We start from the raw sequence: 20,992 nt of genomic DNA, 5'->3' as shown, positions 1-20,992 counted from the left end.
AGGCAAAGGAAGTGTTTGCATGTTATTTTTCTTCCAGTAGAAGAACATATTTCTAGATTTTCAGGTTCTGATCCAACAGTAAATTGCTTCCACGCAGACATACATTAAACAGTTATTAAAAACAGATAGGCAAAACAGTGCTTAAGAGGCCCTCTATGACATTCATAAGAATAAAAACTGTACCACAAATTTACCAGAAACAAGAACGGTAACATATGTGCTGTGTCTGTAAACAGAAACCAGATGCATATAATTAATTCTTGCAAAAATAAATTCACATTCCTTTAAACTTTTTTTTTTATTTTCCTCTCTAAAACAGTAGTGTCATAAACTAGGGACATATGTACTTGGAAGCATAAAGTCATCCTTGATGTAACTTTACTCTGACATTTAAATCCGTGGCATACTCAATACATAGAATCTAACCTGGTATAATGCTCAAATGTTATGAAACAGTGCAATCTATTCCCAAGAGTAACTCGGAACTAAGTTTTAAAAACTTTTAAAATTAGGATATATTAAAAAAATAAACTGTGGACCAAAATATTGTTTCAATTTCGATTTGGAGATCTTTTTTGTGACGGAACTACCATTGCCTCTCCATTTTGCACCTAGATCTTGGCACTTTTCAGTAAGTAGATCCTATAAATCTTCAAGTCACTGGCTTACTCAGCTCAGTGCCTGGCTGTGAAATATAATCTACTATCCTTAGTGGTCCACCATACAAGTACTAGCCAGGCATGATCTTGCCTTCCTTCTAAAATCTAACACCGTTATTGTATTTATGAGGCCTTTATACAGGCCTTCTCACCCTGATGTAAGTGAACAGTGTTTGTTTCTAATGCTGCTGTTTCCACGGTTGGACTTAAAATTCCCATAAGCCCTAGCCAGCATGATCAATGGTCAGGATGGTGTGGGAGTTGCATTTGCGTATCTAATAACATCTAGGTTTAGTGACATTATTCTAAAGGAATTCTCTACTGGGACACTAATATAACTTGCCTGATTACAGTCTCATTATAGAACAGGTAGTCATATACAAGTAGAAACTTATCAATCTTAGGATAACTAGTAAGTAATGGAAATATCCAGAGTACATGCCTTTCACTGATAGCAGGATCTTAAAAGTGAGTCTTTGCTTGACTTAAGGTGTGAGTGGTAATACATTTTAAGGTGACTGGATGCAAAAAGCGGCCCTTTACATTTTGATTGCTGAACGGAAGAAATTTCAGGGGGTAACCTTTTCTTTAAAACTCCTTCATGCCATGTTGTGTAAGTCCAAAGTGTCACCTTAACAGCTATTAAGAGCCTTGCATTTTGATAGTTACAGAAAGGTAATGATGGGAAGACGGAAAGGATATAAGAAAGTAGAACTGCTTGTTGCAATTGCAGTGAACAGCTGAACTTGGAAATGGACATTTTCGGACAACTCCCTCTGAATTCCCCCTGGCATGGCAGTTGTCATTCAAGCTGGTATTGTCAGAATCAAAAAATTAAGTTGAAGAGGAAAACAGCAAAGAGATGCCTGTATGTTGAAAAACATATTCAAGAACAAAGAATACTACTTCTACGCAACTGTTTCAATGTTACGGCTTGTAAATAACAAAAGTATGAGTACTGGATAACAAAACTAAGAAGTGAAGTGTACATTGAAATGTTCCTTTTTTCTTTTCTCAAGACTGCAATATAGACTCAAACAAAGACAATATTCAATTTGGGGGTAGATTTATTTGATTATTTTAAAGATGCTACATAGTCAAACAGGATTGGTCTTTAATTTTTTTAACAGCATAGAACTAATTCCTACTATTTTTTCCCCTACATAGACTTATTTTATATACAAAACAGCTTCCTGACTGCAGTTTCCCCCAATGTTTAGATGATGAAAACTGAGAAGTATGTGGTGCCCAAAGTATTAGGAGGCAGAAGAATCCATCACCACTACAGCAAGAAAAAGAAAAAGAAATGCTCTTTCCATCAAACTCTGAACAGGTGCTTTTTCTCCTGCTTTTCGCTTTAACCATTTATAACAGTAGTCAAATTTTCCATGACAATAAAGAAAACACTGAGATGAAATACATTAAATAAGTTAAATGTGCATTAAATGTATGGGCATGTGAGTTTTAACTCAGCCACATGAACCGACAGCAATGGTAGGTTGGTCCCCTTTAAGAACAGCAAAGCATCAGCCTTCATTCCATTCAACCTGAGACACAGGTGACTGCCAAGCGGTACCTTTCAATCTTGCAGTGGGTCTGTGTTCGGTTTGTGCATATTCCTTGACACGCGAAGCATCCATTAAGCTGGAGACATGAGACATCACAAAACTGGGTGTATAAGCCTACTCTTCTGTATACAAGATCTCAATGCTGCCACACGTTCCTCCAAGCGTGCACCCTTAAATTCTTGTCTCCTTTCCATTAGCACCTGCAGTCTGAGAGACGCTATCTCCTGGATACAATTTCATCCAAAAGGCAGCCCTAAACAGCTGATGGGTGAAAAGAGAAATATATTTTCTTTCTCCCTCTCTACCTGGGCTATTGAGAAGTTGTCCTGTGCCACTGGAGACAGACAAATCTAACAGGCCTCTCAGCTCCAGGGGACTGAACACACGGTTGCTTTTTATCCGGTTCAAGACAGAAGCCTGATCAGGAAAAGCTTTGGCAGACTGCAATGGCCGAAGAGGGGCAAACAATGTTACAGAAAACACACACGCGCACACAAAACACACACACTGCAGTGTGTGCCTAAGCCTGTGAAAATTTGCTGTGGGCGCAAGTGCTGAGGAAGAAAGGGTCTTTGGAGGATGGGACGAACAAGGTGTTGCAAAAACAAATGTGATGGGATAAGGTGGGAAAAACACATGGTCCCCATTTACAGAGTGCCACCTGGACTGGAAAACAGATGGGGCAGAGGTCAGCCATTTTAACTGATTTAAGATGACCCAATACAATGCTCCTTTCCCCTACAAAGCCTGGTGATACTGGACCCGCATTTCCAGTTCAACTTGAAACACCCTAGTGCAATACGCTGATCAAGCTGGGCTAGGGAAAGAGGCGCCCTTATGTTTCCAACCCACCACTATCCACTAGGTCCCCCCCAATTATTTGCTTGACAAGAGGGAGGGAAGCATACAACTGATTTCTCCCTTCAATTTCTCTGGCTCCCCACTCCAAGGCAGCTCAAAACTACCAGATGCCTTTAGTTATACCAATTCTGTACAGGGACTGGCTGGGACCAACCACAGAAACACCACCTGCCCTTAGAGGCACTGGTGCCACTGGTTCCTTTCTGGGGAACCAAACCTGCTGTTTTTATCCCCAAAATTCTAATCTTCCATAGTGAGTTATGCAGTCCCTGCATATGGCACAGGGCCCAGAGAGGCAAGCTCCAACAGAGATCAATAGCTGTTTGTAGAGTCAGAGTCTCACAGCTAAGATTCTGAGACCTGAGTCATACTCACTGGACGTTTACAAAGAAGAAGAATGGGTTAATCTATTTTATAGAGAGCTTTCTACCTTGTCTGCCCAAGCCACCCTCTAAAAAACAGTGGAGGAATATTTTTCTGCCTCCAAAGAAGAGAATTCCAGTAATAGGTTCCAAAGTCCCAGAAATGTTTAAAGTTACTTTTTTCTTCTAAACAATGCACCATTAGTGTTAAATACATGATTTCTTCCTCATTGCTCACAATCAAGATAACTACCCTCTCTTCTCCTGCTTGCTCCTTGAACATTTTTGTAAAACTTTTCTAGAAGATTATGTTAATGTTAATGTTATATTTGTGCAGGGGATAAAAATTTAAAAGGCAAGACCTGTGAGATGTCATACATTTCTTAAAACATTTTGTTATGAATAAATTTAATCCAATGATATGGCAGATCCATCAATCCAATTTACAATCCTCAGCATGCGGCCTCTACAAGGCAATTTTCCCTATAATTACGCCAACAATAAAGAACAAAACCACCAGCGCGAGTAGTCTAGTGCTGAGGCCTTCTTCCTTCACAGCAGCGGCCGAAGCAAAGGTTGGATGGTTTGTCTGGGGAGCCTTCCTCATCCGCAGCCCATCTTCTTCCTGCAGGAAGGTTAATTAAACAAACAGTAATGAGCCATGATGTTTGTCAGAAGCTCAGGTCTACTTGAACAGGTGGCGCTAGCAATCTGGAGTCGGATCAAGGGTTCCCTTTCTAAAAGCAACTCTCATTACCACCTCAAAGCAGGGTCTGGAAAAGGGTATTTTTTTAGACTGTAGCTTTCAAATGGAAATGTCCAGTGGCCATGTTGGCTGGAGATTTTGGGAGCTATAATCCAAAAATGTACATTTCCAAATTCTAGTTCAAAATACAAAATACAAATTTGTTCAATGTCTGGTTAAGATGTAAGTCATGACATGAAGTCAGTTATGTGCATTTATGTTCATGTTGATTGTCTAGAGCCGTGGTTCTCAACCTGTGGGTCCCCAGGTGTTTTGGCCCACAACTTCCAGAAATCCCAGCCAGTTTACCAGCTGTTACAATTTCTGTTGAGGGCCAAAACATCGGGGGACCCACAGGTTGAGAACCACTTGTTTAGAAATAGGCGCTGATAAGGAAAGTATGGTAGTGTTTATAGTTAGTAGCTATTATGATGTTTCCATTTTTTTACCCCCAAAAACCCAAAGTAGTTATTAGGCTTGGGGTAGGGCCTTCAGAGAACTATCTTGTCTTGAAAGTTCCTGGAGTAGCAATTCCCATTTTCATTTGGATTTTTTGTTTGCGGTCCAAGGGGTTTTCACAGGTCAAACAAACATTCCTTAATGGTGTATAGGGTCTAAAGACCAAATGATTCCCATCTCTGATTTATAACCTTACATCCTATTCTCAACCAAAGCAGCCTTCAAAGTGGCTACTGACCTGAAAACACTAAACAGGGAAAGAGGTCAACAGTAAGCTAGAGTTGTTAAAAAAAAGTGTTAGAATGGCAAGATTGGAATAGGTTTCATATTGACCTCAAAAGAGACAAGATTTTAAGCATAAGGTGAGTCTTCTGTGGACAATATTTTGAAGTCAGTGAAAGATCTTCTGAATAGTCAGTATCTATCACAAGTCTCTGGAGAAGATCCTAAGATCTGGGTAGTTTCGTGGGTAATACAGTAGTAGTTAAAAGTAATATGAAGACATTTCCAACATGGCATTGATTCAAAAATTAAAAAGAACCCATATGAACTAAAACATAAATACCCATATTTTATGCATGTAGGCATATACACTACTTATATGCTGATTATAGAAATAAAAAACCTAAGTAGTTTACATTAAAACATATAATATAATACAGTAGAGTCTCACTTATCCAACACTCGCTTATCCAACGTTCTGGATTATCCAACGCATTTTTGTAGTCAATGTTTTCAATATATCGTGATATTTTGGTGCTAAATTCATAAATACAGTAATTACTACATAGCATTACTGTGTATTGAACTACTTTTTCTGCCAAATTTGTTGTCTAACATGATGTTTTGGTGCTTCATTTGTAAAATCATAATCTAATTTGATATTTATAGGCTTTTCCTTAATGTCTCCTTATTATCCATTCGCTTATCCAACATTCTGCCGGCCCGTTTATGTTGGATAAGTGAGACTCGACTGCAGTTACATGAAGACAATTTATAACATAAAGCCAAAGAACTTTGTATATATTTCCATCCAACTGTACCTTCAACTGTTTATTCTCCTCTCGTAACCTCTGAACCTCTAACTGAAGCCTCTTACATTCTTCCATTACTTTCTTAACTTCGCTGTCATCCAAAGAAGAACTTAACGATTTTGACATTACAGAAGATTCTGTCTTTATTGCAGTTGTGGATATAATTTTATTTATTTCTACATCATGCTGTTGAGAGAGGAAAAGAAAGTGTGTGTTTAATGGGGGCTTAAAACTGTTGTTATATTCACAGCTCTCAGACTTGCTTATAACTATTTAAGTTATAGCACCAAATCTAACTGTTAGTTCCGAGGAGATTGATTGAACCAGTGAGCCATACATAAACATTAACTTAACAATCCAATACTATAAAATGAACAGTAACATGGATACTAATCTAGAAAGTGAAACAGTGTTTAAGAAGCCATTACTAAAATTCAAGATGAAATAATGCTAAGCTAAGCAGTAGAAGACAGGAAGAGACAGAGGCCCCTTCCACACAGCTGAATAAAATCCCATATTATCTGCTTTGAACTGGAATATATGACAGTGTGGACTCAGATAACCCTGTTCAAAGCAGATATTGTGGGATTTTCTGCCTTGATATTCTGGGATACAGGGCTGTGTGGAAGGGCCCAGAGAGAAAAGGAACTCCCAAGTCAATTTTTCCAGTAACAGCCCCTTCTATAAATTATAAAATCACATATGTTGTGACTTAACACCTTTGGATTACCTGGACGTGATTCTAAGAGATCCGAATGAAGGGCCATGCTTATGTTTTGACATGGTCCCTTAGTTATTCGGAACCCAACCCTAATTTGAGTTTTACAATAATAACTTCTAGCACTTTGACTTCTACCAGGAATGTATTACAATATGAAGGGATTGTTGTAAAAGTGAGTATTACGTCCAGTGGTATTTTATTAATCTGGAAAGCCTGTTTACTATTGAATACATACTGAGGTGAACACTCAAGTTTTACGAAGGTGAATCCCGTGGGATATGACCCACCCCTCAAATTCATAAGATACAAAAAAGAAATACTTTTTTAGGACTGGCCCAGCAGTTGTTGTTGGACTCCAGCTCTGATCAGCCCCAGCCAGCACAGCTACAGACCAAAAAAAAAGGGTTGCCGACTGCATTCTAGGGAGGGGGGCAGGATCGCCATCTGCATGGTATTGATTGCTTGTCCTCTGGCTATTATCCAGTCCTAAAACCTGACCTGTTCACAAAAGTACCTCCTTGGCTACCAAACTGGCTCTTGTTGTGAGATATGTCTAATTCTCTGGGGTAAAAAGCAACATGCAAGAACATGGGAGTAGCCTGAAGAGTTTCTGTACACATCTCCAAGTGGCAAAACACTGGAGACTACAATCCTTTGCAGAATTTACTCAAGGACAGCATTCTAACCAAATTGAAAACAGCTGGTATACTACTCAGAGAAAGAAATTGGAAATGCTAGGCCAGGGCCCAATACACATCTTAATAAAGTCAGCCAGATTGGCCGTGGGTTTACATGTCATCCTGCTGACCTGTATTTTATATTCAGCCTCAGCGTGAAGCTCTCTAGCCAAGTAGTGTGTTAATTTTTAGCGATACAGTACAACTTCTATACCTATATGACTACTGCAAACCATCATCTGGCAAGGTATGTCCTCTCTAGTAATTTTCTAGGTTCTCTGGCTGATTCAATGATATGCTGCTGCTGTCAGAGGAGATTTTATAGTAACTTCTAGAGCAGTGGTTCTCAACCTGTGGGTCCCCAGGTGTTTTGGCCTACAACTCCCAGAAATCCCAGACAGTTTACTAGCTGTTAGGATTTCTGGGAGTTGAAGGCCAAAGCATCTGGAGACCCACAAGTTGCGAATCACTGTTCTAGAGGAAGTCATTCATTTCAATAGGATCTGCTATTATCCACAGTAAGATCAGGTTGTACTACAGATGGTCACCACAGATTCCAAAACAACCCAGGCTCCCTTTCTGCTTCAATCATTTTCTTCATTTCCTGTTTTTCACACTCTGGTATGGCTATCTCTATGTTTTGTCTACATGTGGGAAAGCATTTTGAAACATAAGCAAAGAATTGGAATAATCACTTCCATAGAGTTAAAGTGTGGCAGCTAAGATTTATGAAGGGCAAAGTGACCTGAGCACCATGAAATAATGCTCATGCCAAATGAGGATGAGTCAGGCAGCCAAGCCACAAAAATCCTGAGATATATTTCATATTTAACAGATTTGAGGGAAATGACTGACATTTCTTGTATCTCTGTTAAAACTGGGGGGGGGGGGGGGGGGGGGAGGAGGAGAGAGAGACCAATAAACTCTGCAAAGGGGAAAAGGACATTACTTGACCTGTGCAATTGGTGGTTGGTAACTAGGTCTAAATCACTGAACAAAACTCTAGAGCAGCTTTCTTTGACTGAGCAATTTCCAGATGTGTAAGATTATAACTGACAGCACCCCAGTCATCTGATAGAGATCACCTTTCACAAACTTCCACTTTTTTCCCCCATGTCATTTTGTTGACTACACTTAGATCTGTCTTTTTAACAGGCTAATGAAGTGCTAGCATATTTCCTTCAGCTTATCTGTATTCTTTTTTGCTTTTTTTATATTTATGCTCAGGCAGTAATAGATTTGGTAGGCAGCTCCTGCTTACTTTGCCTGTTGTAGGCAAGTACACAGCTATTGTAGAATCAATTACAGGAGAATTGCAATCTTTGATGCAGACATGCTGTTGCATTCATACACTAAAGATCTGCATTTCTCCAGCTCTCCATCATCCTTCCAATGCTAATGCTACAGAAATCATCAGTTACACTGAGAATAAGAAGGAAAAGTGGCTAAAAATACTTTTTAAAAAAACGATGAATGTATATGCCTGGGGCTTTGTCATCTGAGGTATGATTGTAGTTTTGTTTTTAAAGGAATTATTTTACTTGTTGCACATCACCTCTGGCACTTTGGTGGGTGGAGAGACTATAAACAAATATTTTAATAAAATAAATAATCAGATTCAATCAGCCAATGTAATTATCATTCCTGTTTTTCAAAAGCACAGTGAAGAATACCAAGGGAGGTACTCTTCTTAAAATCCATTTAACATTCAGATAGTGTTCTCTAATCACACTAATTCCTTGTGAAGGGAACAATTCCTCTGTAAAAACTCTGGAGGTGTCCTACACACCCTTCCTCTGGAATGTTTTATTCCTTATCCTTGCAATTTGAGTCAGGATGCAGAGTTCCTGAGTTAATAACTAAAAATTGAAAGTGGGAGAAAAATTAACCAGGATTCCCATATCTTTTACATGGACCAAGGCGTTTTCCTTTCTTAAGTACTGTTATAAAAGCTATGTTTTATGTTACATGCCAGTTTTAATGCGCAGACATCTACAGATACTTGTAAGAACAAAGGTATTCCATTTTTACTGACATAGTTTCTAAATACACTATACCATAGAGCGGGGTTTGGGAAATGGAAATTCAGCTAAAGAGTCCAGGATTTTCAATAACTCACAGTGACTGTTTCACCAAGCATATAGATACAAGTGTACAATGACACTCACGGGTTTATCGTTTTCTGCTGGCAGCTCAAACACACATCTAAGTTTTGAATCCATGAGGTCTTCAGGTTTTGCTTCTTTCCACTAGAACACACATAATTGAAAAGTTAAAAAATATTCAGAGATGAACTACTGGTATATTCTGATTCAAACTGGCTGCCTTGCTATCTTTGTAGGAGTAATACAAGCCCTCCCAATTTCAGACACTGTCGTTTTGGTGTGGGATATTTCATCTGTTCAAATTTTCAGAGGACAATTGCTCTGTATCTCTGAAAAAGACTCTTATCTCCCTGCCTCTTTAAACAAAAAAAAGGCTAAAACTCTACGGTTGGCATTTGAACAATTAACTTTTGAAAATGTGATTATTCGCAGATCAGACTGTTGTTTTTAGGAATCCCTAGGTCCTGCAGCATGGCTCTGTGACCCACTTCTGCCAGAAGTTGACTATAGTTGTGTTGGCTGACTTAGGGAGAACACTTCTCTAGACATTAATAGGTCTTTCAACATTAGAGGTTGACCACAAAACCACACTGGAGGACTTACAAATGTGTCTTCTCATGTTACAAAACCTCTCAGCCTTCTCTTCTGCAGGCTAAACATGCCCAGCTCTTTAAGCCGCCCCTCATAGGGCTTATTCTCCAGACCCTTGATCATTTTAGTCACCCTCCTCTAGACACATTGCAAGTCTTGCTTCTGCTTGCCTTTCCATTTGGAAATACCAATAGAGATAGCTGGAGTGGAAAACCTACAATTAGCAGAAAGGGCAAAGGGTGAGGGATAACAATTTTGAGTTTAGCCTTCAAAATACTGCAGATCCATGCAGTACCAAGGATACTATCCAAAGGCAAATATTAAGCAGCACAGACATATAGGACACTCAATCCTATGATCAGATAATATAGGACACTGCTCTGGTTACCCAGGAGTGCCGCTCCTGTAAAAAGTGAATTGTGCCAAAGTGCAAAAATGCAGTGGGAGTGAGATTAGCCAAACCAGCTTGCTCTTGCCAATCATGCTAGGCCTGTGGGTTGTATGCAATGTGCCCCAGCAGCAATTTAGACACTGTAAACAGCAGGTTTGTTGCTCCCACCAACAAGGGTAAACCACTCTGCGAATGCAAGCCACTGGCATTAGTAGCATCCCACAGAAGCTGCATTGATATCTTCACCTAATAGCAAGTGCACGATTCAGCATAAGTATTGTACTTTTTGGCACCTGAGAGCATGGAAATGTGTGAAAGAGCACCAGTTTGACTGCAGGTCCCTTTTACAAAACTCCACTCAATTCTAAAGCTATTTAATAAATTGTGGGTTCGTTTAACTGAAACAATATACCATTCAGTAATGTTAAGGTCATAGATCTTGGCAAGATTATACTACCTTGCAATGCTACAAATATAGAGTTAAACAGGACTATCATTATTTAGGAGATATGACTCGGTGACAACTAGCACTAAGAAGACCTTACTATGAACGCTGAGATGTTTTGCCTTCTTACTAAAGGGTGCTGGTTAAAGGTATTGAGATTGTCCAACATAATTCTCATTACCTGGAAATGCTGTCCCATTAGGATCCTAAAATCTACATCCTTTGTAGTAAACAACTCCTTGTCTCACTCTACTGCACTTCAGGCAATTCATTGTGCTTTCTTTTAAAAAAGGCATATGGCAAGATTACTCATATAGAAGAAAAGTTCATCATCTTGATAAGCCATTTTTCAATACTCACTACTGCTTCCATGTCTGAAATATCAGGAGGTGTAAACATCGACTGAACCATGAACTTGTGTTTACTTTTCTCATTAGGGTCATAATCAAAAGGCTGTAGCATCACTAAAAAGAAAAAAAATGCTGCATTAGAATATTATCACTTGCTTCTAAATATAAATCTTCATTGCTCTCATCGCTAACCCTTAAAAAAAATCAAGCATGTAAATAATCTGATAACACCACAAACATTTTATGCCAATATCGTTGCCAAAAAAGCAACGGGCCTGAAATATCAGCCATGCAACCCTCCCAAACGCTTGCATTAGTCCTCCAAATTTCTATTTTTTTCAGTCTGGTTTCTGTACTAAAGCCAAAAAATGTGCCCAATGTCCTCAGACTCTTAATACTTGATCGTTGGATTTTGCAAACCAGGAGTGACATCACATAACTTTGTATCATCATTTTATTTATATACAGTAAAAAGTAAATCACAGGTATTTTATTGGGCAGATAGTTAGGTGCAGCCTTCAGGGGAAATTAGCTTCCAGCTCTCAATATCCTTAAATAGTTATAATGCTTACTTGTGGATTTTGGACTTTGTTTTACATTTAAGAATCAACATCAAAAGGTACCTTGGCTTTCTATATCCACAGAGCTAAATAGCTATTGAATGCTAGATATTGTGCAAGATTTATGTGATTAATGAGACGGAAACATGCTTTAAAAAGTGAATTAAGCAGTGCAGGAATGTATTTCTTGGGGCAATTTGAGTAAATGGCAACTAAGGTGACCAGTCCAAAGGTTACTGAAATAAAATTTACACATTTTTTTCCTCTGGAAAGCTTAGAAAAACATTTAGAATCCTGTGCCAAAGAAGCCATTCAAGCCTAACCCAGCAATAATGCACCGGCAACATATATAGTATTATATTATAGATCAGGGTGCTGTGAGGAGTCAGTATGATGTGGGATGACTCTGGAGATCAAGGTTCAAATTCCTGCTCAGCTGTGGTAACTGACCTTGGACAAGTCATACTCTCTCAGCCTCATAGAGGAAATGACAAAGCCTCCTCACTGAACAAATCCTGCCAAGAAAACCTCACGATAGCCTTAGGACCATCATAAGTCAAACAACAATTTGAAAGCAAACAAGAACAACTAGGATGTGGTACTAACAACATAGATGAAGTCAGTTCTTTGGCACAAAGGGGCAGTCACAAATCTAAGCAGCACAGATGATTCATACAAAGATGTTCTCTGAAATAAAATGGACGCAACTGGGTTTAATGACATTACTTCTAGGTGTAGCAGAAAACAACAACAACAACTTTATATTCCGCCCCATCTCCCCATGGGGGCTCAGGGCGGCTCACAGACATAAAAAGGCAAATATATAATATATAATATATAAATAGTACAATTTAAAGAAAATACAATTTAAATTGTATGAAACAACATCAATAAAGGGGAAATTGAAAAGCCATTTCCATAAACCATTCCACATTTCATAAGGCCATGCATTCAATCATTCAAGCAGATGGATGAATTTCCCAACTTCATATTCTTAGTGTCAGCTGAGTTGAGAAAGCACCAAAATTGTTATAAACTGCTCCCAAACAACTGTCGTAAACGATGCTACAGCAGCTATGTCATTAATGCAAATGAACACCAGAAATGGGAGGGAAGACATTAGATGTTTCTCCAATAAATTTTTCAATACTGTTTTCAACTCTGACTAAAGACTGCTTTGAGAAAATGGTTAAGAGAACATTACTAGTAGCAATCACTACAACCCTAGACTACAGAAGCACAGCAAAGGTTCTGTGGAAATATGAATAATATTAATTTCCTGAAAGATGCTACCACTAGTTGCCACTTCCATTGGAGAAGCCTTGGGTATGGTCCTTCAGCATACTTTCAGCTCAAGCAGGGTATGAAGCTTACATGAAATATGTACACATCCCATGACACTCCCAGAACCTTTCACAATGTGTGGATGTTACATGGAAGCCAGGAAGAAATTACAGTACTTTTGCTTAAGGTGCCCAGGAAATTTTTCTTCTGATTGTTGTTGTTGTTGTGCTTCAGGTGCCGCCTTCAAGCCATTTCTGATGCATGGTGATCCTAAGGCAAACTTATGGGGTTTTAAGGGCAAGATTTATTCAGAGCGCCATTTCTTTTGCCTTCCTCTGAGGTTGAGAGAGTGTGGCTTGTTTAAATAAGTGGATTTCCATGACATGAACCCTGGTCTCCAGAGTCACACTCCAATGCTCAAACTACTACTTTCTCTCCCGAATAAAAACAGACTTTTCAAACATTACCATACTTGAAAGCTTACATGTAACTTACAGAGAGTACCTGGAGTGAGGTGTTTCCTTGCTTGTATCATCAGTTCCCATAATCACAGACCCCAAGGAAACTATTGTTAGGAAAATCCCATATGCCAGCATCCAAGTGGCAAAAGAAAAGGCTTTGAAGACTGTTTATTTATAAACTGACACTGTTTTGTACAGCAGCTTATCATTTTGTTGTGGGAAAAGAATGTGCAATAATGCCGTTACAGAAAACAATGCTGTGAACTGAATAAGGCTAAGCCTCACTTTTAACTATGTGAAAACTCTCTTGCTAAGCTGTTGCTAACAGCAACAGACTAGTTTCTAGTCCAGCAAAGGAAGTACATTTCTTGAGCTGAAAATGTTTAAGAACACAAAGAGATTAACTCACTAAATGCTAAAATCTCCCATTTTAAATTATATATTGTGCTCTTATTGTATTTTATATGGAGCCTCCGATGGCCATGGGGATAAAAGCCTTGTGACTTGAAGGTTGGGTTGCTGACCTGAAGGCTGCCAGGTTCGAATCCCACCCGGGGAGAGCGCGGATGAGCTCCCTCTATCAGCTCCAGCTCCATGCGGGGACATGAGAGAAGCCTCCCACAAGGATGGTAAAACATCAAAACATCCGGGCATCCCCTGGGCAACGTCCTTGCAGACGGCCAATTCTCTCACTCCAGAAGCAACTCCGGTTGCTCCTGACACGAAAAAAAAAGTATTTTATTGCTTTAGTTGCCCTGAGTGGTGCATATGACACTAAAAAGGAGGTAATAACATTTTTGGTATGAATAAAATATGTAAAAGCCACAGGCTTAGTATCTTTTGATAACAGGAGGGATAGCCAACACTCCAGAAGAAAGGAGCAGAATTCAAAACGATCTTGACAGACTAGAGAGATGGGCCGAAACTAACAAAATGAAGTTCAACAGGGACAAAATGCAGGATACTTCACTTTGGCAGAAAAAATGGAATGCAAAGATACAGAATGGGAGACACCTGGCTAGACAGCAGTACATGTGAAAAAGATCTTGGAGTCCTCGTGGACAACAAGTTAAACATGAGCCAGCAATGTGATGCGGCTGCTAAGAAAGCCAACGGGATTCTAGCCTGCATCAATAGGGGAATAGCGTCTAGATCCAGGGAAGTCATGCTACCCCTCTATTCTGCCTTGGTCAGACCACACCTGGAACACTGTGTCCAATTCTGGGCACCACAGTTGAAGGGAGATGTTGACAAGCTGGAAAGCTTCCAGAGGAGGGCAACTAAAATGATCAAAGGTCTGGAGAACAAGCCCTATGAGGAGAGGCTTAAAGAACTGGGCATGTTTAGCCTGCAGAAGAGAAGGCTGAGAGGAGACATGATAGCCATGTACGAATATGTGAGGGGAAGTCATAGGGAGGAGGGAGCAAGCTTGTTTTCTGCTGCCCTGCAGACTAGGACATGGAACAATGGCTTCAAACTATAGGAAAGGAGATTCCACCTGAACATCAGGAAGAACTTCCTCACAGTGAGGGCTGTTCGGCAGTGGAACTCTCTCCCCCGGACTGTGGTGGAGGCTCTTTCTTTGGAGGCATTTAAACAGAGGCTGGATGGCCATCTGTCAGGGGTGCTATGAATGTGATTTCCTGCTTCTTGGCAGGGGATTGGACTGGATAGCCCATGAGGTCTCTTCCAACTCTACTATTCTATGATTCTACAGCAGTCTGTCCCCACAACCTAATACTTTTCAGTGCTCTTTGATGATAGAAAACACATGGCTTAAACTTTCAAACATTTCTGAATAGTTCTTTATATTTGTTAGCAAGTTATACTCCCAATCATTTAGTTGTTTTTGTTACTGCAGCTGTGTGTTTTTGATTAATTACAGGACCAGTACTGAAGAATTTTCGAAACAGGAAAATATCTAGCAGTCCTGTTTACTCTGACCACATCCTCACAAAATCAACAGCTGGTTGCATCAACTTTGGGTACAGTGCCGTTCTCTTTGATCAGTCTTAGCATTTTGCAGCATGTCGTTGAAAATAATCATATAATCACAGTCAAAGAACTTGAGATTCCTAGAAAGATATTTTCTCTAAGAATCTCTAGGTCCTCCAGCATCTTTATTCGAGACTAGTCACATGCATATGAAAAATGAAATGATCAAGTCAAGTAAATCAACCAAAACATTTTAAACTTCATAGAGACTGCCTGAAAGCTTCTTCCAAAATGCACCTTGGGATGACTTTTTCTCTCTTTCATCGGTCTACAATTTTCTTATGATTTCCACTTTGAGGGCCTAATTTGCAGGACTATGTTTTTTCATCCTACTGGGATAGTTACGAGGCAAGGTTATCTGCTCTCACACTTCTGTTTTGTTGTTCATTCAAATTCAGTAAGGGAGTCTGCTGTGATTTACCATGGTTATTGTAGGCAGGCACAACTCAGTACCAGCAATCTGTATTTTTCCAGCATCCTTAGTTACTGTCGTGATCCCAATGCTACTTTTAAAAAAGCCTTCTAGCATTATAGAGGAAAAGGGTTCTCAGAGGGCATGAAAAGTTTGTAAAAAGGAGCTTCAATGGCAGAAGCTATAACTGAGTACTAATTGGGTAACACCTCTAAATTAATGGTGTCAACTTTTGGTTTTCCAGCTGTTTGGCACTCCAACTCCCAGGAGGCATGTTTAGCTTATCCAAGGCTTAGGCATTCTGGGAGCTGAGGTCCAAAACACCAAAGGACCAAAGGTTGGAAACCATTGCTGTAAATAGTTACTGACCCATTCTTTAGGTAAACTGGTGTCTGGACGAACTTCATTTACATATATTAATTAATTAGCATTTAGCCTGCTGACAAACAGTCGTTGTTGTCCAGGTTCTGAGGCAGGATTTTTTCCTAGCCCTACCTGGAGATTCATGATAACCTCTATTAGTCTTCCATTCAAGTATTAACCAGGCTTGACCATACAAAGCTTTCAAAATCAAATGGGACTGGGATGTGGTTCAAAGTGATAAGCTTTTATTTTACAAAGAAGAGGCAAGCAAACATGGGACCCTAGATCAGAAGTGGACACAATACAGTCTGCCGGTGGGAGCTGTGGATGCTGAAGGGAAGACCATTTACCATGTTTTGATCCTTCTGGCTTGTTTTAAACGAAGAGTTTCTCTGACAATGGGAAATACCTGTCCTGGCCCTAAAGTGGCAACACTATCACCCCATGTCTCTTAAAGGATGAAATGAGGAAGTATTTCAGCTATTTTTTTGTTTAAGGGTATTATAGCAGTAGGTTCAGTCCTAGATCTGGGTGAAATAATGTTCACAATCTCTTAGCAGTGGGAATGATATCAATCAACATATCTGAGAGCCAAAGCTCCAGCATGGACCACTCACCAGATACAGACAAAAGGGTAGTATCAGCAGGTTTAGAAAAATCCTGAGGCTTTCATAAATATTACAAAAGAGGATGTTGTTTTGTAAGACCCCATGCTTCCTTGACACCACTAAATCGGGGGGAACATGAGAGCAGACAATAATAGCAAGAGCAGTACAGAGAAACAGTGAAAAGAGAAAAGGGCTGAGTTCAGCAATTCTATGACAAATCACAAGAACAGGCAGGGTTGTGCTGACAGTGCTCTACAGTGTAAGCCAGCAATTTCTTAAGAAACTGAAGTGCATACAGGCAATAGACTCCAGAGGCCAAAAGGCAGCAGTCTTCTTTCTCTCTCTCTGGAAAACTGCCTGATAGTATGAATAATTTTACCAGAGGAGAGAAAAGAGAGCTATGAGCATACTGTATTTTCTGCTTATCATATGAATTTATTGCATTATTTCTGTAGCTGCGTGCTAACCGTAGCCGTGCAAAGGCATCTAGAAGTGAGGCAGATCAACTTTAGTTCACATAAAACAAGCCTCCCAGACGTTTTGGATTACAGCATCTATCTGTCAATGGTCTGGGAAAGCCCAAAATATCTAGAGGGCCCCACGTTGGGGAATACTGACACAGAAGATGCAAGCTCGGTCACTCACACAAATGCCATATGTGGAGACAACATCCCACTGGAGTAAGATGCCACTTTCACTTGTTTGTGATTAAGATGTATGCAAGAAAGAAACAGGTCTTTGTAATAATTCTGTGATGCCTATTGTTTGCCAGTTGCAAAGCATGTGGATGTCTGACCATCATAACATCAAGACAGATTCATATTTCAACCACTGAACAAGTGGGTGAAAATCAAATACCCGCCCCTCATGACTTCCCAAATGCTGTTAGACTATAACTCCTAAAATGTACTTACCCTTGACTATGCTACCAAGGTCTGCTGGGATTTCCAGACCTTCAACATCTGAATGGTTTCATGATGCCTATCTACTGCTTACAATGAAATACACCAAAACTATGAGCAAGGCATGATTTTTTTCTGCTCCCTCCAATCAAATTTAAATCACAATTAGTTATGCTAATTGCAATTCTGACTGATGAAGATTCACATTTTCTCCCAGGACACGTCTGCCATTAAGCATTTTGTGGCATTCTCTCAATCTGTTCATCTTTGGTTGAACAAATGGCAGCAGAAGCTACAAAAGAGCAACTTAGAATTTTAAAAAATCATTAAGTATTTCACTAAGTACATATATGGAAATATGAGTATTCCGAAATCCACAACACTTCTGGTCACAAGCTAGTCAGACAAAGGATACCTAACCTGTACTGTACATATGACTGTCAATAGCATCTCCAGAGGCAACCCCTTAATAAAATTAGAACTCTTCTTGGAGTCACTCCTTATTAATATCTGCAGGGAAATATGTAACAGATATCACCCTCTGTATTTTGTGACTTGATTGCCAAGGCTACAGCCAACATTGTTGTCAGATCCATTTCTGTCCTAATCTATGGGATAAGGGCACGTACAGAGGCATTCTTGGTAGCTGCTTCACAATTACTGAATTCCCTTCTCTTGAAGTTCTGCCAAAGCCACTTCCTTTAGTGTAACAAAAATAAAAATAATAGTCTTCTTCAAGGGTAGCTTCTAGTGGCAGTGGTTCAAATCAGAGATGGGAGGGGGCAGCAGCAAATATCTGGCATTCAGAGCAGCTTTTATTTAGAAACATCATCGTCCCATGTTTACTTTTTGGTTTTAGCCATGAGCCCTTGGGGTGGGTGGGTGGGTTGCAGGATATAAGTAAACAAGTATTAATTAAAGCATGCTTTACAGAAAGCTGTGCAAGAAATTAAGACCACATGCTCATGAAGAGGTCAGAAATAAGCTGATTAAAAACACAGCACACAAGGGAAATATGGCTGCTATGAAGCAGACTTAATCGTGAACACCAGCAGATGGAAATGGTCATGCTAGATCTGGGTGTTACGGCAGTTCTTTGCTTGGTTTAAATCGTTATTGATTAGCATTCTGTCCTCTCTCTTCAGCCCGGTAAATGGAGTTTAAGTGCATTAGCGGCAGACTTAAGAGAGCTGACAAATGCCACATCATTTTGAGGAGCACGAAGCGCATGAGCAAGCACTCTGAAGGGCACTGGCAAGTTTTATTTCCAGATGCATTTCGCTTCCAACAGAAATGCAAAACTGTTTCCACACAAAGAGTGTTAAGGGAGGTCTGAAATCCTGCTTTCAGGGAGCTCTCATTTTCAGAAATAGAAAGCATCAGTTCCAGTATATAAACTGTCACACTGAGATAGGTCAAAGGATATTCTATCCATAAAATTTGTGCTCAAGATACCTTAATTTGGCAGAGGAGGCTGTTCTTTAGTAAGTAATCCACCATCACCTGCCACCAAGTAGTACTGCCCTACGTAGTACTACTAGTTTTGTTGTTCTGTCCTTTCAAGTCATTTCTAACTTATGGGAACCCTAAGGCAAAGCAGGGTTGCCTTTGTCTTTCTCTAAGGCTGAGAGTGTGTGGGCTTCCATGGCTGAGTTGAGGATTTGAACACAACTGTAGTCCAACATTCAAAACACAATGCTAACAGTATTTTTATTATCATGGTTCTATCCTAAGGAACACTGGCATTGGTAATTTAGTAAGATACTTAACATCTCTCAGTGCAGGTCTAGTCTACACCTATGAATTTAGGAGGTTCATAGGAGGAAAAAATGACAAATGATGTAAGCATGAAACTGGGGCCCCTTCTACACTGCCAAATAAAATCCAGATTATCTTATTTGAACTGGATTATATGGCAGTGTAGAAGGGGCCTGGGAGACACACCTCAAGTAACATAAGATAAGCTATTATTTGTGTTCATCATCATCCAATCTGCCAATGTCAGGTTCAGGATCCTAGCAGAAATCAAACTCCTCTCTCATTTGTACGGTGACTCTAAAAAGATAGTGAATAGCATAGGACATTCCTGTTGGGGTTCTTACCTTCTCTTACCAAATCTCATCACAAATAAGAGCTCTGAGGGATAGCAGTGTGCCTGCCAAAAACATTTACCCCCAAAGTGTAGATTATAGATGCTTGCTTTGTCCGAGGGCACTTTCAAATTGGCATTTGGAGAGACAGCATGCTATATTCTGGGAAGAATTGTCTGGCCAAAAAGAGGTTTTGTTTGCTAGTGATGTTCACATCCTTGAGATGAAGCCTTCTGATTCAATACAGAAATGCTTGAGATGAGGAAACACAACATGCTGCTAGACAAAGCATCCTGACATAGTCACATGTAGATCAATGGTTTTCGACCACTGATCCTCCTAGTGCAGTGGTTCTCAACGTGGGGTCCCCCAGATGTTTTTGGCCTTCAACTCCCAGAAATCTTAACGGCTGGTAAACTGGCTGGGATTTCTGGGAATTGTAGGCCAAAAACATATGGGGACCCAGGTTGAGAACCACTGTCCTAGGGTTTTGAACTCCAACTCCCAGAATTCCTGAGTACTGCTCTGATGGTTAGGACATCTGAGAGTTGAAGTCTATGTATGGAGCATTGAAGGCTGAAAACCCCAGTTACCAACAATAAAGATTAATAGCACGGGCAAGAAGCTCTGTAGTCCTCCTTACTAAAGGAACTTCTACTCTCAACATCCCTCCCCACTGTCTAGGCCAGATAGGACTGACAGGATCTAGAGCAGGGGTATCAAACTAATTTTCATTGAGGGTCACCAAAGAGCCATTGAATTCATGGGCAGAGAAGTCATGGATACAGAGGGAAACTATAGTTATTTTTACATAGTGGTTAATGCTCTTTAGTTTTTGCCCAATTCGGCTTCCTGGATGTTATTGAACCACAACTCCCATCACTTAATTATCCGCTATGTGGACTGGGAATAATGGGAACTGCAACCCAACAGCACTTGTGGCTCTGAGGTTGGGGAAAGGTTAAAGGACATTTTAAAGTCTGATATCATATTCACAAGCCTTGCACAGTGTTCCTTTACTATTTTGTGGTTCACTTTTCGCGGATTCGCTGTTTTGCGGTTTTTCAATAAACTGTAAAATGACTATTATAATTACAATTACAATTTACAGCCTAAGGAAGGGAGGAAGGAGAAGCCAAAGGAAGAGAAAAGGAGCCCAAGCGGCAACAGGAGGAGAAGGAGGCGATTTATCAACACACGATTGGTTGATAAAGACTTAAAATAGTGTATAACTACTAAAATAATGTATAAATATTAAAATAAATATAGTGTCCCTACTTCATGGATTTTCACTTATTGTGGGTGGTCCTGGAACCTAACCCCTGCAAAAAGTGAGGGAACACTGTATC

General features: G+C 39.9%; 1 protein-coding gene across 1 annotated transcript in view; it reads right to left on the bottom strand.

The window, feature by feature from the left end:
- Positions 1–1,708: 1,708 nt before the first annotated feature.
- vapb (VAMP associated protein B and C) overlaps positions 1,709–20,992 on the bottom strand; it is a 62,023-nt gene continuing 42,739 nt past the window's right edge. Inside the window, exons 3-6 of the mRNA XM_003223735.4 lie at positions 10,979–11,082; positions 9,255–9,335; positions 5,698–5,874; positions 1,709–4,075 (exon numbers count right to left, since the gene is read on the bottom strand). Coding sequence (XP_003223783.1) covers positions 3,917–4,075; positions 5,698–5,874; positions 9,255–9,335; positions 10,979–11,082 — 521 coding nt within the window. The 3' untranslated portion in view covers positions 1,709–3,916. The remainder of the gene's footprint in view (positions 4,076–5,697; positions 5,875–9,254; positions 9,336–10,978; positions 11,083–20,992) is intronic.

Source organism: Anolis carolinensis, chromosome 4, assembly GCF_035594765.1.
Source record: "Anolis carolinensis isolate JA03-04 chromosome 4, rAnoCar3.1.pri, whole genome shotgun sequence".
Taxonomy (NCBI): domain Eukaryota; kingdom Metazoa; phylum Chordata; class Lepidosauria; order Squamata; family Dactyloidae; genus Anolis; species Anolis carolinensis.
This window is presented reverse-complemented; position numbering and strand designations above follow the sequence as displayed.